Source organism: Dama dama, chromosome 20 (assembly GCF_033118175.1).
Source record: "Dama dama isolate Ldn47 chromosome 20, ASM3311817v1, whole genome shotgun sequence".
NCBI lineage: Eukaryota > Metazoa > Chordata > Mammalia > Artiodactyla > Cervidae > Dama > Dama dama.
Genome location: NC_083700.1, coordinates 83,745,149 through 83,760,984, shown reverse-complemented (window position 1 = coordinate 83,760,984; position 15,836 = coordinate 83,745,149). Strand labels below are relative to the sequence as shown.

Sequence of the window (15,836 nt, the reverse complement as noted above, 5' to 3'; positions counted from 1 at the left end):
CTAGAGATCAAGGCATTTGCCTAAGAACGTGTCAGTGGGATTCAAGCCTAAGTCTGAAGACAACAATAATAGCAACGATAGTAAAAACAGCAAGCATTCATATAGTCCTCAGCACACTCTAATACAGCACACTAACCACATGTGCTACTGAAACTCATCAAAATGGAAAATTCTGTTCCTCAGGTGCGCTAGCCACATTTTGAGGGCTCAGTTGCCATCTGTGTCTGGTGACTGCTGTATTGGAAAATGCAGATATAGAACATTTCCATCATCTTAGAATGTTCTCCAGACAGCACTGGTGTAAGCACTTTACACATATTAACACATCTAATCCTTACAACTATCCGATGCGGAGGATACTGTTATTCAAATTGTACAGATGTAGAAACTGATGCATAAAGGAGATAAGAAACTTAACCAAGGGCCTTTGATGAACAAGTCCAGGTTTTTTAAGCACTCTAGTGCCAAACCCATCTATTATTTTCAATATAAGATGAATGAATATTCAACAAAAGAACAGAATTCAGTATCTTCTTGTGTAGAAACTAGTGTCTGGTCCTCTGCAGAAAAAATTCTGGGAGCTTACAATTATTGAAACACAAGGCTGGTGATCTCCAAAGATCCTCTTCCTGAAGAACCTCTTAACCCCTTGGCCGGCTTAGTCAGACAGCTCATTTGATGAAATTTATCAGTCAGTTTATTCCTCCAATTCGAGAGTCTCAAGTTCATACAGTTTTAGGTAATGTTCAGATTCCTTCGCATCCTTTTTTCCTTCAGAAAGGTATCTGGGGTTGTTATTTTAAGAACATCATTTTCAAGATGTAGATCTATCTAAAACAGACCTTTTTATTTTTCAAACACAGGAAAAAAATCTTCAGACTAGGAGAATAAAACTCCTAGCTGAGTTTTACTCCTGCCTCTGCCTCTAAGTAGCTAAATAAACTTGAGTAAGTTACTTTACCTCTCTTAAATTGTTTCTTCAACTGTGATCTCAAAATAACGCATATGACAGGGTTTTTTAAAAAAACTTCATGAAGGGTACAGTGTTTAAGGATGCTTTGCAAACTATAAAGTACTTTATATAGCTGTAAAGTATGAGATAATTATAATACAAATGCTAGAGCTTGGGATGTTTTTCTTTTATACAACCCTTTAAAGTTTTCAAAGCAGTTGTGGCTTGATAAATTACAGGATAACCAACCCACTGTTAATCATAACATTTGCAAAGTCTCTTTTTTCTTTGACAGAAATAGAGTAGATATTCAATAAGTGTTTGGATGGAAGGATGGATGTTTGGTGGATGGGACAGGGGGAGGCAAAGAGCACGTAAGAAAAAATAAGAGTTGTTCATGAATTTTTAATTTTCCCTTTTTAATTCTGTGTTTTTAAAACACATTTTTTGATATGAACTAAAGGGGAAGAGTCATTAAATAAGAGGCCCTGAATTGATTCATTGACTCAGTAAGCTATTTGTTTTTCATTCAACAACAAAAAAAATTTGTTAAGCAACTACCATCAGCTGAGCATTGTGCAAGGTTCAAGGAAAACACAGTTGAATCTTGCAATTTTTTTTTTTGGTGCCTATTTCTTCAGCTGCTAATTTTGCTCTTTAAACTTTCTGAGGAATGCTGAATTCACTGACACTTGCATAGTCATGTGAAGGGCCCCAGTAGTTCAGAGGGCTGTGCTTGTCAAAACCCCGTCTTAGGAATTGTTTCCTGATGTACACATGAGGCCCATGATCCCTCATGGATTGTGAAATGTGTTTATGCAGAAAAGAGAAAGCTCCTCCTCCCCTCTGTTGCTTCCTGGGCTTTGGACCTCTTTTCTCCGGGTCGGCCCCTCCAAGCTCTATGTGGCCAAAGACAAAATGAGGGATGCCAGGGCTGAGACTCACGTGGTCTCACAGCAGCATCAGCCCTTGGATCGGATCTGTTAGGCAGAGTGCTCAGAACCTCTCTGGAGGGGAAACCAGGCAATACTTGCCTGTCACTGGTGCTGTGCCAGCCTGGCCTGAGGTTTTCTAAGTTCCCTCGGGACTTGAGAATATACCATCTTGGGAGGGATTTCTTTCAGCCCTCCTGTTTCCAGGCCAGGAGACACTTCTTCAAAGAATCACTAAGTATGTTATGTCCTGAAAATGGCTGAAAAAGAACCTCCTTTGTGATCCACTTATCTCCTGGTGGATGTGCGGGAATAGTTCAGACTTTCAGGTGGTTCATGGCAGAACTACAGCTCAAACTCAGATTTTCAAACTCTAAACCCATGGCTCTGAGTCCCTGGTGAACTGACACTTATAAATATATTTCCTTTGTATAAGATGATTATCACATTATAAAGTTAGGGATTCTGGAAAGAACATGGGTTTTAGGGTCAGACCAAATAAATTCAAGTTGCTGCATCCTGGCACTGGTCTTATATCTCTGTGTCCTTGGGCAAGTTACTTTGCTGCTTCTGTATGTGTTGAAGGGAAGAAAGAATATATTTCACAAATGTTATGAAGATTGTGAGACAATGCAGTATCCAGCCTATCCTAGCCATCTGATCAATTTTCTAAAAACGTAGGAACAATGCAACTGTCTCTTGAGAAGAGTTCAGATGATATTGATGATGATGCTGGATAGTGATGGTGGTGACATAACACCTGTTAATCCAAGTTTTATTTTTAAGCATTACCTCTATATCAGAGCTACCCTGTGATATTGTTGTTTTCTTCATGTTATAGCAGGTCTTACTGTCTCCAAATCCCATTCTTTTTTTTTCTAATATGTGACAGCAGCTTTTAAATCATTTTCTATTTTTTAATCTTTTTTTGGAGTTTAGTTACTCCACAGTGTTGTGCTAATTTCCCATTGCACAAGCAAGGTGAATCAGCCATATGCATACATGTATCCCATCCCCTTTGGATTTCCCTCCCATCCATGTCAGCACAGAGCACTGAGCCGAGCTCCCTGCACCACGCAGCAGGTCCTCATTAGTCATCCATTCCATGCACAGCAACGTATATAAGTCAGTCCCAACCCCCTAATTCATCCCATTCCCACCCCGACCCCACCCCAGTGTCCACACGTCTGTTTTCTATGCATGTGTCTCTATCTCTACCCTGCAAATCGGTATGGCTGCTATGAAGAACATTGTGGAGATTCGTTCTTTTTTATTGTAATACACTCATTATCAGATTCTAAGCCTAGTAATATCAACAATGAATCTGCTAATCAGAGAGGAAACAAAGAAATATTTTCCACAAATTTCTTTTCTTACCTTGTATAACTCCCTTTCAGGATTGAGGTACCCTGTAAGATAAACTTTGCTCATGCTTTATATGTATGGGACCAATAAAAGCAGTCATCAGCAGGAATTCCTTGAACGTGCATATAACACGGTGGACCATCAATGGCCAACCCCTTTTCCAGCAAGGATCTCAGGATCAATATTGTAAGGCCCCAATATTTTGAGATATACAGATGAATAAACATTGACTATCTGGTTATCTGATTTTTATTTTGGAGAAAAACCTGAGACCCAGCAGTTAGAAATCAGGCTACCTGAATGGGATTCCCAGCCCTGCTTCTGGTGAGCTATGTGATCTTGGTTCAGTTCTCATTTCTAAGCTTCAATTTCTTCCTTTGTAAAAATGAAGATTTTAATAACACCCATCACACTCAGTGGTTGTAAGAATAAAATGAGACATGTACAGAGAGATGGGGCTTCCCTGGTGGTTCAGATGGTAAAGAATCTGCCTGCCAGTGCAAGAGACCTGGGTTCAGTCCCTGGGTCAGGAAGATCCCCTGGAGAAGGGAATGGCTACCCACTCCAGTATTCTTGCCTGGAGAATTCCATGAACAGAGGAGCCTGGCAGGCTACGATCCATGGGGTCACAAAGAGTTGGACACAACTGAGCAACTAACACTTTCCCAGAGAGAGAGACTGCAAATACAACTCAAATAAAATGATCTTGTATCTAGGGTTTCTTTCTGTCAAAAGTCTTTGCGCCCTGGATGGGGAAATTTATCACCCAGGATTTCCCAGAAAAAAATGTAAAGCACTCTAAGTATATAGAAAAAACAGGGAATTTAATACACAAAAATGGTGGCTTAGATTATGAAGGAGCTATAAAGGGCTATATTCCCTGCAAAGCAAGTCAGGGAAACAGCAAAATGGAAGCTGTTGACACCCCGTGCTGGGGGACATAGGAGGAGGTGATGTAACCGGAGGTGAAGGGTGGTCAACATGGGCCGAGTGCGAGTCTCGGCCCTTTCGGCACAGCTGAAGTCATGAAGAAGCAGCCCCTTGACATGGGGGGAGCAGGGGAGAAACACTCTGGCTCTCCAGTGCCTTAAGCCTTCACATCTCCTGGCAGGGCCCTGCTTGGCTGACCTAGTGTCTGGGAAACACAGGCCATAGGGGCAGCCACATGATGCTCAGGGCTTGGTGAAGGCCCTCAGGTCTGGGACTCTTCAACCTTAGTCCCAGACCTCAATCACCTGGTTGCTGGGACCGAATTCCTGTGATAACATGAAACAGACTGTGATAACCAACACAGAGAGTTACAAAGAGGCTTACTTCCTCCACCACTGGGCCTCTGTACAATAACTGAAGTTCCCAAGTTGCTGTGCCCAAGAAGGGAGAATTTGGGAGAAGCTCTAGAAAAAAACCTAGAAAGCTGTTGGCATGTAAGAGACCTCATAGTGGCCCCCTTGACCCTGCTTTCTGGAAAAGCCTGTTTGTTGAGCAGCCACAGCCTTCAGCTCTAGGGATCTGTGGCTTAAGGATGTACCTTCATCCTTTCACATGGCTGACTCCTGCAGAACTCAGCATAGACCCCCTCCTTGGAAATCCCCTGAATCCCTGAAGGTGAGCTAAGCTGCCCTGCAGTTCTCCTCCTCCTCCTTCTTCTCCTTCTCTTTCTTCTTCTTCGATTATTTTCTTAAAATTTTGTAGAGTATAACTGATTTACAATGTTGTGTTAGTTTCCGCTGTTCAGCGAAGTGAATCAGTTATGCATATATCCACTCTTTTTAGATTCTTTTCCCATAAGAGTCATTACAGATTATCAATTAGAGTTCTCTGTGCTATAGATATAGAGTAGGTCTTTGTAGTCAGTTGAGTTCAGTCACTCAGTTGTGTCCAACTGTTTGCAACCCCATAGGCTTCAGCACACCAGGTTTCCCTGTCCATTACCAACTCCCAGAGCTTGCTCAAACTCATGTCCATCATAGTCAGTGGTGCAGTCCAACAATCTCATCCTCTGTTGTCCCCTTCTCCTCCTGCCTTTAATCTTTCCCAGCATCAGGGACTTTTCTAAGAAGTCAGTTCTTTGCATCAGGGGGCCAAAGTATTAGGGCTTCAACTTTCGCATCAGTCCTTCCAATGAATATTCAGGACTGATTTCCTTTAGGATTGACTGGTTTGATCTTGGAATCCAAGGAACTCTCAAGTGTCCTCTCCAATACCACATTTCAAAAGCATGAATTCTTCAGTGCTCAGCTTGCTTTATGGTCCAACTCTCACATCCATACATGACTACTGGAAAAACCATAGCTTTGACTACTTGGACCTTTGTCAGCAAAGTAACGTCTCAGCTTTTTAATATGCTGTTTAGGTTGTTGTAGCTTTTCTTTCAAGGAGCAAGCGTCTTAATTTCATGGCTGCAGTCACCAACTGCAGTGATTTTGGAGCCCAAGAAAATAAAGTCTGTCACTGTTTTTATTGTTTCCCCATCTGTTTGCCATGAAGTGATGGGACCAGATGCCATGATCTTACTTTTCTGAATGTTGAGTTTTAAGCCAGTTTTTTCACTCTTCTCTTTCGCTTTCATCAAGAGGCTCTTTAGTTCCTCTTTGCTTTCTGCCATAAGGGTGGTGTCATCTGCATATCTGAGGTTAGTGATATTTCTCCCAGCAGTCTTGGTTCCTGCTTGTGCTTCATCCTGCCTGGCATTTCACATGATATACTCTGCGTGTAAGTTAAATGAGCAAGGAGACAATATACAGCCTTGATGTACTTCTTCCCCAATTTGGAACCTGTCCATTGTCCCATGTCTGGTTCTAACTATGGCTTTTTGACCTGCACACAGGTTTCTCAGGAGGCAGGTAAGGTGGTCTGGTATTCCCATCTCTTGAAGAATGTTCCACAGTTTGTTGTGATCAACACAGTCAAAGGCTTTAGTGTGGTCAATGAAGCAGAAGTAGATGTTTCTCTGGAATTCTCTTGCTTTTTGTATGATCCAACAGATGCTGGCAATTTGGTCTCTAGTTCCTCTGCCTTTTCTAAATCCAGTTTGAATATCTGGAAGTCCACAGTTCATGTACTGTTGAAGCCTGTCTTGGAGAATTTTGAACATTACTTTGCTAGCGTGTAAGATGAATGCAATTGTGCTGTAGTTTGAACATTCTTTAGCATTGCCTTTCCTTGGGATTGGAATGAAAACTGACCTTTTCCAGTTCTTTGGCCACTGCTGAGTTTTCCAAATCTGCTGGCATATTGAGTATATCACTTTCACAGCATCATCTTTTAGGATTTGAAATAGCTCAGCTGGAATGCCATCACCTCCACTAGCTTTGTTCGTAATGATGCTTCCTAAGGCCCACTTGGCTTCACATTCCAGGATGTCTGGCTCTAGGTGAGTGATCACACCTTCATGGTTTTATGGGTCATTAAGATCTTTTTTGTATAGTTCTTCTGTGTATTTTTGAATACACAGAAGAACTATACAGAAGCTCTTTTTAGTTTTCTATATTAATAGTAGTGTGTATATATCAATAAAGATGCTAATACTGAACACTAATAAAGGACACAATAAAGGAAAGAATAGTATTGAGCTAACAGAAGCAGAATATATTAAGAAGAGGTGGCAAGAATACTCAGAACTATATTAAAAAGATCTTAACAACCTGGATAACCATGATGTGATCACTCACCTAGAGCCAGACATCCTGTAGTGCAAAATCGGGTGGGACTTAGGAAGCATGACTCAGGAAAACTCTAGTGGAGGTGATGGAATTCCAGCTGAGCTATTTCAAATCCTAAAAGGTGATGCTGTGAAAGTGCTGCACGCAATATGCCGTCAGATTTGGAAAACTCAGCAGTGGCCACAGGACTGGAAAATGTTAGTTTTCATTCCAACCCCAAAAAAGGCAATGCCAAAGAATGTTCAAACTACCACACAATTGCACGTACTAGCAAAGTCATGGTCCAAGTCCTCCAAACTAGGCTTCAACAGTTTGTGAACTGAGAACTTCCAGATGTTTAAGCTGGATTTAGAAAAGGCAGAGGAACCAGAGATCAAATTGCCAGCATCTGTTGGTTCATACAAGAACCAAGTGAATTCCAGAGAAACATCTACTTCCGTTTCATTGACTACACTAAAGTCTTTGACTGTGCAGATTACAACAAACTGTGGAACATTCTTCAAGTGATGGGAATACCGGACCACGTTACCTGCCTCCTGAGAAACCTGTGTGCACTTCAAGAAGTAACAGTTAGAACTGGATATGGAGCAACAGACTGGTTCCAAATTGGGAAAGGAGTACATCAAGGCTATATAGTGTCACCCTGCTTATTTAAGTTATGTGTATAGTAGATCATGCAAAATGCCAGGCAGGTGAAACACAAGCTGGAATCAAGATTGCTGGGAGAAATATCACTAACCTCAGATATGCAGATGACACCACCCTTATGGCAGAAAGCAAAGAGGAACTAAAGAGCCTCTTGATGAAAGTAAAAGAGGAGAGTGAAAAAGCTGGCTTAAAGCTCAACATTCAGAAAAATAAAATCATGGCATCCAGTCCCAACACTTCATGGCAAATAGATGGAAAAACAATGGAAACTGTAACATACTTTATTTTCTTGGGCTCCAAAATCACTGTGGATGGTAATTGCAGCCTTAAAATTAAAAGATGCTTGCTCCTTGGACGAAAAGCTATGACAAACCTAGACAGCATATTAAAAAGTAGAGACATTACTTTGCCAACAAAGGTCCATCTAGTCTAAGCTATGGTCTTTCCAGTAATCATATGTGGATGTGAGTGTTGGACCATAATGAAGGCTGAGCACCAAAGAAGCCTCTTGAGAGTCCCTTGGTCCTCAGTGAGATCAAACCGGTCAATCCTAAAGGAAATCAACCCTGGATATTTATTGGAAGGACTGATGCTAAAACTGAAGCTCTGACAGTTTGACCTCCAGTTACAAGGAACTGACTCATTGGAGAAGACCCTGATGCTGGGAAAGATGGAAGGTAGGAGGAGAATGGGACAACAGAGGATGAGATGGTTGGATGGCATCATCAACTCAATGTACATGAGTTTGAGCAAGCTCTGGGAGATGCTGAAGGACCGGGAAGTCTGGCGTGCTGCAGTCCGTGGAGTCACAAAAAGTCGGACATGACTGAGTGACCAAACATGTCAATCCCATTCTCCCAGTTTATCCTCCTCCACCCCTGCTTTCCCCCCAGTAATCATGTGCTTGTTTTCTACATCCTTGATTCTACTTCTGTTTTGTAAATAAGTTGAATATGTTGTTTTTAGATTCCATACATAAGTGACGTTATATATGATATTTGTCTTTCTCTGACTTATATCTAGGTTGCTTATATCCATGTTGCTGCAAATGGCATTATTTCCTTCTTTTTGTGGCTGTGTGCCATTGTATACGTATATACACCACATCTTCCTTACCCATTCATCTCTGATGGACATTTAGGTGACTTCCATGTCGTGGCTGTTGTAAACAGTGCTGTAATGAACATCAGAGACCTTGTATCCATTCAGATTGTACTTTTCTACAGATATATGCCCAGGAGTGGGATTTGTTGGATCACACTGTAGTTCTGTTTTTAGTTCTTTAAGACACTGCCATATTGTTCTCCACTATGATTATAGGCCCTGCAGTTCTTCTTGTATCATCTGATCCCTGCATTTAAATGTTCCATCTAGGCTTCTCCTTCCCTCCCTCCCACAGGACTGGGAGCAGCCCTAGGACAAGAGCTGTCATCTTATCATCACATCCCCAGCATAGGTACTTTCACTTCCTATTGTGTACTAGCCACTGTGGTCAGTGCTGGGGGTCTAAGCATGTATGCAAGGCAGTGCCAGCTTCCAGCAGCGTTTATGACTGCAAGAGAGACAGATGGGGTGCAGTAATTCTGTAAATTACCAGTGTCTTGTGTGTTAGGGAAGTCCAAGAAGGTGTGAGAACCTTGACTAGGGAGCCGCATTTTGCCTGGAGGAGCAGGGAAGCCTTCTGAGGAAATAACATTTGAGTTAGGAAGGAATTGGAGTTCACCTGGCAAAGAGGTTGGGGAATGGCATCTCAGGCAGAGGGCAGAGTGAATGCAGAGGTCTGGAGGTGAGAAGGAGCACTGAGGATTAGAGATGAAGAGTGGGGCAGCGTGGCCTGGAGTCCATGAGGCGGGAAGGAGCTGTCTTTTCCTGGATCCCGGCCTCTGTGCTCTGCCCCGATGCTTACCACCTCCTGCCTGTCTCCTCGCTGGGAATGTTTCCGTGTTTGCATCTCCCACATATAAAACCCAGTATGTTTTATTATGTCTTGAAGGTGCTCATTGAGTATTTGAATGAATGATAGATGACTCAAGGCTCTAAACAGTCTAACTCCCCCCTTGCATTTGTAACTTCACTTGCCCAGTAAGTATCAAGGAACACAGTCTGTGTGGAGGAGCCCCTGAGCTTATACCATGTATGGGAAACTCTCCGCCATCTGGCATTCTTTCAACAGAAACTTAGTGTCAGTCACTCTGCCCTTTACACTGAGAGTTCTGGAAAGAGTAGTACTAAGAATGGTGACCCAGAGATGCTGAGAAGGTCCCATCATCAAATGACTCCATTGCCTTCTTTGAGATTGAAATGTGATGGGTTAAACTAGGTTCCCTTCAGCTCTGTTTCTTATTAGCAATGTGATCTTGGACAGGTCACTTTGCCCATACATAGGCCTTCCCTCTTTCACTAATGTGTGGCGTTAATAGCATCAACTTGACAGGCTTCATATAAAATGAGACTATACTTATAACTATTCAGCACAGTGCCTGGTAGTTTGGGGAGCAAAAATCACTGATGACCATTGCTTCTATTATTCTAGTTAGAGTCACTATTATTATTCCAGTGTTCGAGACCACACACTGCGTGTGCTAGATGTGTGCTAAGTCGCTTCAGTTCATGTCCGACTCTCTGCAACCCTGTGGATTGTAGCCCTCCAGACTCTTATCCATGGGATTCTTCAGACAAGAATCCTGGAGTGGTTTGCCATGCCCTCCTCCCGGGGATCTTCCCAACCCAGAGATCAAACCCAACCCAGTTCTCTTACATCTCCTGCTTTGACTGGCAGGTTCTTGACCACTAGCGCCACCTGGAAGCCATACACTGACCAGAGAGAAAAGCAAAAATAGAAGAGGGCTCTTAGTTCCCCTTGGCAGGCTGGTATGCTTTTTTGTGTTTCTAGTCGAGACTGGCCTACACATGGAATGCCTTCTCAGCGTTGTTTGGTGTTAAAAAATAAATAAATAAAAGAGTGTCTTGGGTATGTTCTAGCTTTCTTTCTTTCTTTTTTAAGAGGATTCCGTTGTGTTTTCTCACAGGAGTGATTGGAGCAGATGTGAAGGGGCACGGCCTCGCCTGTGAGGGACAGCCGGTGACGTCACGGCTGGCTGTCATCTGTGGAACATCTTCTTGTCACATGGGCGTGAGTCTGCCGAGCGGGTGAGGGCGGGGCGGCCACACTCTGGGGTGGACAGGCCAGCCAGGCAGGACATCTGAGCTTCTGGCCCCTGGGACCCCTCAGCAGCTTCCCTTTCTGTCCCCTGTGCCATGTCGAGTGGAAAGCACAGCCCTCCTTCCAATAGCCTTGCTTTGATTTGCCAGATCTTTTTACACTTTTTTAAAAGTGTATAAAGGCGTGAACCCACCTTTCACATCACCCTGGCCAGAGAGCTGAGGAGCGAGGAGTGAAATTGGATCCAGAGATGGCAATGCCTCCCTCCCAGACAATCTGTCCCTAATGGGTAGCCAAGTCCTCCCTGCACAGAGGTGTCTGTTTTCCTTGGCGGCCAGGCTCTCCCTCAGTCAATATAAATCCATCTCCCTGGGAGCGGTCTGATGATGTATAGAATTAGGCTGCATATCATGACTTCAAAAGCACACTGATAAGCAATTTTCACTCTGTTAATTTTTCTCCATGAATTAGTAGAAAGGCTTTCTCCAAGATTACAGTTAAAATTTAGTGCCTCCCCTAAAATTTATATCTTCTTTAAATGCCTGAGTCTGAAAGCATTCCATTTCGATAAGTACCCATTTCTACCATATTTTTATTTAAAAGTCATTACTCTGTTAAAGTTAGATGGACGATCCTTGGATTTTTCCCAGAAGAGTAAAATCGAGGGGAGAGTGGGGGAGGAGGAGGAAGGCCTGGGGACAGGAGTGCGGGTTAGAGGGGGATCTGGGATACAGTCCAGGGCAGAAACCCTACCACAGAGGAGGGACTCATGGGCCCTGAGAAACTGTGTTTAGTTACTGTTGGGACCAGTGATCCTCTTATACCATGGAATATTTTGGTTGAGCAAATGTCGATACATTTACTTATTCATTGATCCTCTGCTCTTGTGCTAAACCCTGGGGACATAGGCATGATACGAGTCCTCCCATTGGCGAGATAGAATGGATAACAGGCACTATGGTACAAGGCCCCTCAGTGTAGATTCAGGTTGAACTTGAGATGCTGAGCATCTAGCATGCACCAGACATGGTGTCAGGGGTTCTCACACTTTTCATAAAGATGATGGGGCCCCCTGACTGGTTTCCAATCCCAGTTCCTCCACTTCCTAACAATGGGCCCTTAGACAAGGCACTTAACCTCTCTGGACCCCAGATTCCTCATCTGTGAGATGTGAGAGTTGTAGTATATGTCTCATAGTGCGGTGAGGATGAATCAAGGTGTGCGTCAGAGAAAGTAAGCACTTTGCCAGGGCTAGCTCCCCATCACTAGCACAGGTGTGCTGGGCAGAAAGAATACAGTGCCTTCCTGGGAAGGGTCCAGGCTTAGAGACAGCTTCCTAAGGGGACACTACACTGGACTTCTTAAACCTCCTCAAAAAAAATTTCCTTCTGCTTGTTTCTGTGGACACACTTTTAAATGGAACTTCTTGAACAGTCCTGGCCTCTGTCTTCCCCTCAGCAGCCCTATTGTAAGGCTTGACTGTCGCTGAAGGGACAAATATACGGAGGCCTAAGGCCACCATGAGCAGGAGGGCAGGAGGTGCCCACCAGGACACTCAGCCCTCATCTCCCGCTCTCTGAGTCTACACTCGCTAGCTTGTCTTCACTGAACACTGTTTTAAGCCTGTTTAAATCACCTCCCATTTTCACAGGGACCCGTCTAACTTGGTTTCTCCTGTAAAGTCTAAGTATCAGATACTTATACCCCACTCGGTTTGGATTTGTGAGCAACAGCAAATCCATTCAAACATGAGTCTGTGACATCCCCATGTCTTAATTTCATGAAAACGCTGCTGGCTCTATTTTACAAATTAAGCAACTAAAGCCTAAGAAAGAACAGACATTTTCCCAAGGTCACAAAACTGTTAAGCTGGAGCTGAGAGCGCAGGTCCAGCTCTGTCTGAGTCCCAAGAACATCCCTCTGAGTGCCTTCCTGTGCTGTGTACAATTATACTGGAGTGGAGCGAGCTTGGGCTTCAGAGTCAGACAGGTGTAGGTTTGGACATCTGCTCATGCACGTTTTTGACCCTATGACCTGAGGTGAGCTACTGAAGTTCTCTGAGCCTCAGATTCTTGATCATCACACTGGGGGTGAGGATGCCTATCTTAAAGGGCTGCTGGATAGCATGAGTTATGTACATACATCACCCATGCATAATAGACACTCAGAAATGGTGGGGATTCTTATTACACTTCCCTAGTGATATAAAAGGCTCACATGAAGCAACTGTTTGGACTTTAACAAGTTTGATGGGCAGCTGCAGTTGGTTGCAATGAATGAGGGCCATAAAATGCTGGTTTATTATGGTCATGTTGTGCTGGAAATAAAGTCCCCACCCCCACCCCGCTTTGTACTTGGGAGTGGGAAGGGACCTCCTGGGCCAAGGGGATTAATCATCAGCTTTAATGTTATGTGGTGAGGGTGAGACTGTGGTCATGCTGGCATCGGAAAATGCCTTTGATCTGGCTCAGGTGCTGGGCGCCCAGCGAGCCAGCAACAATGACACCTTTGTGAGGTCTTGGAGAGGTGCAGGTCTGAGGAAACACTCTCCAGGAAGCTCAAGGACCCTCTTTGTTGTGGTTCTGGCAAATAAAACCACCAACTGTCAGGAAAAATTCTGCAAACAGAACACAGGGACTAGAGGGGTCTGTGGGCTTTTCAAAAAGTGGTCTCCAACTTGGTCTGAAGGATTCTCTTTCTTCCTGTCTGCTCACCGCTGATGTTTCTAATTCTAATTTTGATTGGGGCAAAACTCCCAGGAATATTCTGCGTTTGATCCAGGTTGCCTCTTTCTAGCTCACCCAGAGTGAGTGAATGAAGGAATGTCCAAGTAACAAGTCCTTTAGAGCTGCCTTTCTTCACGTCCCTGTTACTTCCAGGAATCTAGAGGAAAAGCCCGAGGTTGAACATGAGCCTTACTAATCAGGCCTTTGATATTTTAGAAGATACAAGTGTGGGCTGCACATTTATCTTCCTTGTAGATGATTTAATTAACAAGGAAAAAGAATACTGTTCTTTTTTTAACTGCATGAAAGCAGAGCTGCTTGTTCAGAGTTAATTACTACCAAGTCACCAAAACCCAAGATCATACGCAGCAGGGGTGAGCCAGAGGTTGAAAAGTCATGGGGTCAGATGGAGCTGATCCCTGCCATCGCTCCAGCACCCCTTTTCTCGAGCTGTCAAGTCAGGTCGTAACTTTGGCAACTTGTCTTCAGTCAGCATGACAGATGGGGAGAGGACCCTGGGGCGGGGGGTGGGGAAGCATTGAAGAGGTAAGGTTTGAGCAGAACAATGGTTGGTGAGAGCTAGGAATTACATCTGCATCTTAAATCACTCAGAACTGAAGTTTTCTCATTTTAGGTGAATGTAGACCTGGTGATTAGCTATCACATAGTGGGTGTAATTTCAAAGGCAGGCTCTTACACTGACTTTACCACTCACTTCGGTAAGATACTTCATCTTTTAGTACCTCTGTGACTTCGTCTGTTATATGTGGGCAATAGTATTTATATAACATTGTTTTGAGGATTAAGTGAGGTAATCTTTATAAGCAGTTTGGCACTGTTCCTAGCACCATATACCAAATATGGCACTATTATTAAAAGTGATTTGAGAGCCAACTCATTGCAAAATATCCTGATTCTGGGAAAGATTGAAGGCAGGAGGAGAAGGGGGTAACAGAGGATGAGATGGTTGGATGGCATCACTGACTCAATGGACATGGGTTTGAACAAACTCCTGGAGTTAGTTAAGGACATGGAAGCCTGGCATGCTGCAGTTCTTAGGGTTGCAGAGTAAGACACAACTTAGCGACTGAATGGCAACAACAGCAATGCTAGAATGATCCATGTGACAATGGATTCAAATTAAAAACATCTAGATAAACTCATGTTGAGTTTATTGTAGATCTCATATATATATATATATATATATATATATATATATATACACATATATATATATATAGACATATGTAGGTATTCAGTTTAGTAAACCTACATGTATTTTCTGGCTGTGATAGTGGAGGGGGCCTTGAAACAAGGACACCCTAGCAGCTAGTTGCTACAAGCACTCCTGGTGCCTGTATCTTCATTTCTAATACCATTCTCCAATAAAAAGTATCAGGGCTTCTTGGAGACATGGTTGATTCTAGGACCTCAGATACGCAGATGACACCACCCTTATGGCATAAAGTGAAGAAGAACTAAAGAGCTTCTTGATGAAAGTGAAAGAGGAGAGTGAAAAAGTTGGTGTAAAGCTCAACATTCAGAAAACTAAGATCATGGCATCCGGTCCCATCACTTCATGGCAAATAGATGGGGAAACAGTGGAAACAGTGACTTTATTTTGGGGGGCTCCAAAATCACTGCAGATGGTGACTGCAACCATGAAGGTAAAAGACACTTACTCCTTAGAAGGAAAGTTATGACCAACCTAGACAGCATATCAAAAAGCAGAGACATTACTTTGCCAGCAAAGGTCCATCTAGTCAAGGCTATGGTTTTTCCAGTAGTCATGTATGGATGTGAGAGTTGGACTATAAAGAAAGCTGAGCACAAAAGAATTGATGCTTTTGAACTGGGTGTTGGAGAAGACTTTTGAGAGTCCCTTGGACTGCAAGGAGATCCAACCAGTCCATTCTAAAGGAGATCAGTCCTGAGTGTTCATTGGAAGGACTGATGTTGAAGCCGAAACTCCAATACTTTGGCCACCCGATGCGAAGAACTGACTCATTTGAAAAGACCCTGATTCTGGGAAAGATTGAGGGCAGGAGGAGAAGGGGACAACAGAAGATGAGATGGTTGGATGACATCACCAACTCAATGGACATGAATTTGAGTAAATTCTGGAAGTCGGTGATGGACAGGGAGGCCTGGCTTGCTGCCGTCCATGGGGTTGCAAAGAGTCAGACAGGACTAAGCGACTGAACTGAACTGAACTGAGGACTGAGGCAGGAAATAGACAAGATGATCCTAGAGTATCTTGTAGTAGCACCAGAAAATAAAGAAATGTTTAAAAAAGCAAATATTGTAACAATTTGAGGGGGCCTCCTTGGTGGCTGAGATGGTAAAGAATCTGCCTGCAATGCAGGAAACCATGGTTCAATTGGTTAG

General features: G+C 43.3%; 1 protein-coding gene across 9 annotated transcripts in view; it reads left to right on the top strand.

The window, feature by feature from the left end:
* Positions 1-15,836, top strand: part of FGGY (FGGY carbohydrate kinase domain containing) — a 475,197-nt gene that overhangs the window by 263,950 nt on the left and 195,411 nt on the right. For all 9 annotated transcript variants that reach the window (XM_061121747.1, XM_061121749.1, XM_061121748.1 and 6 more), the window contains one exon: positions 10,589-10,692. In XM_061121747.1, coding sequence (XP_060977730.1) covers positions 10,589-10,692 — 104 coding nt within the window. The remainder of the gene's footprint in view (positions 1-10,588; positions 10,693-15,836) is intronic.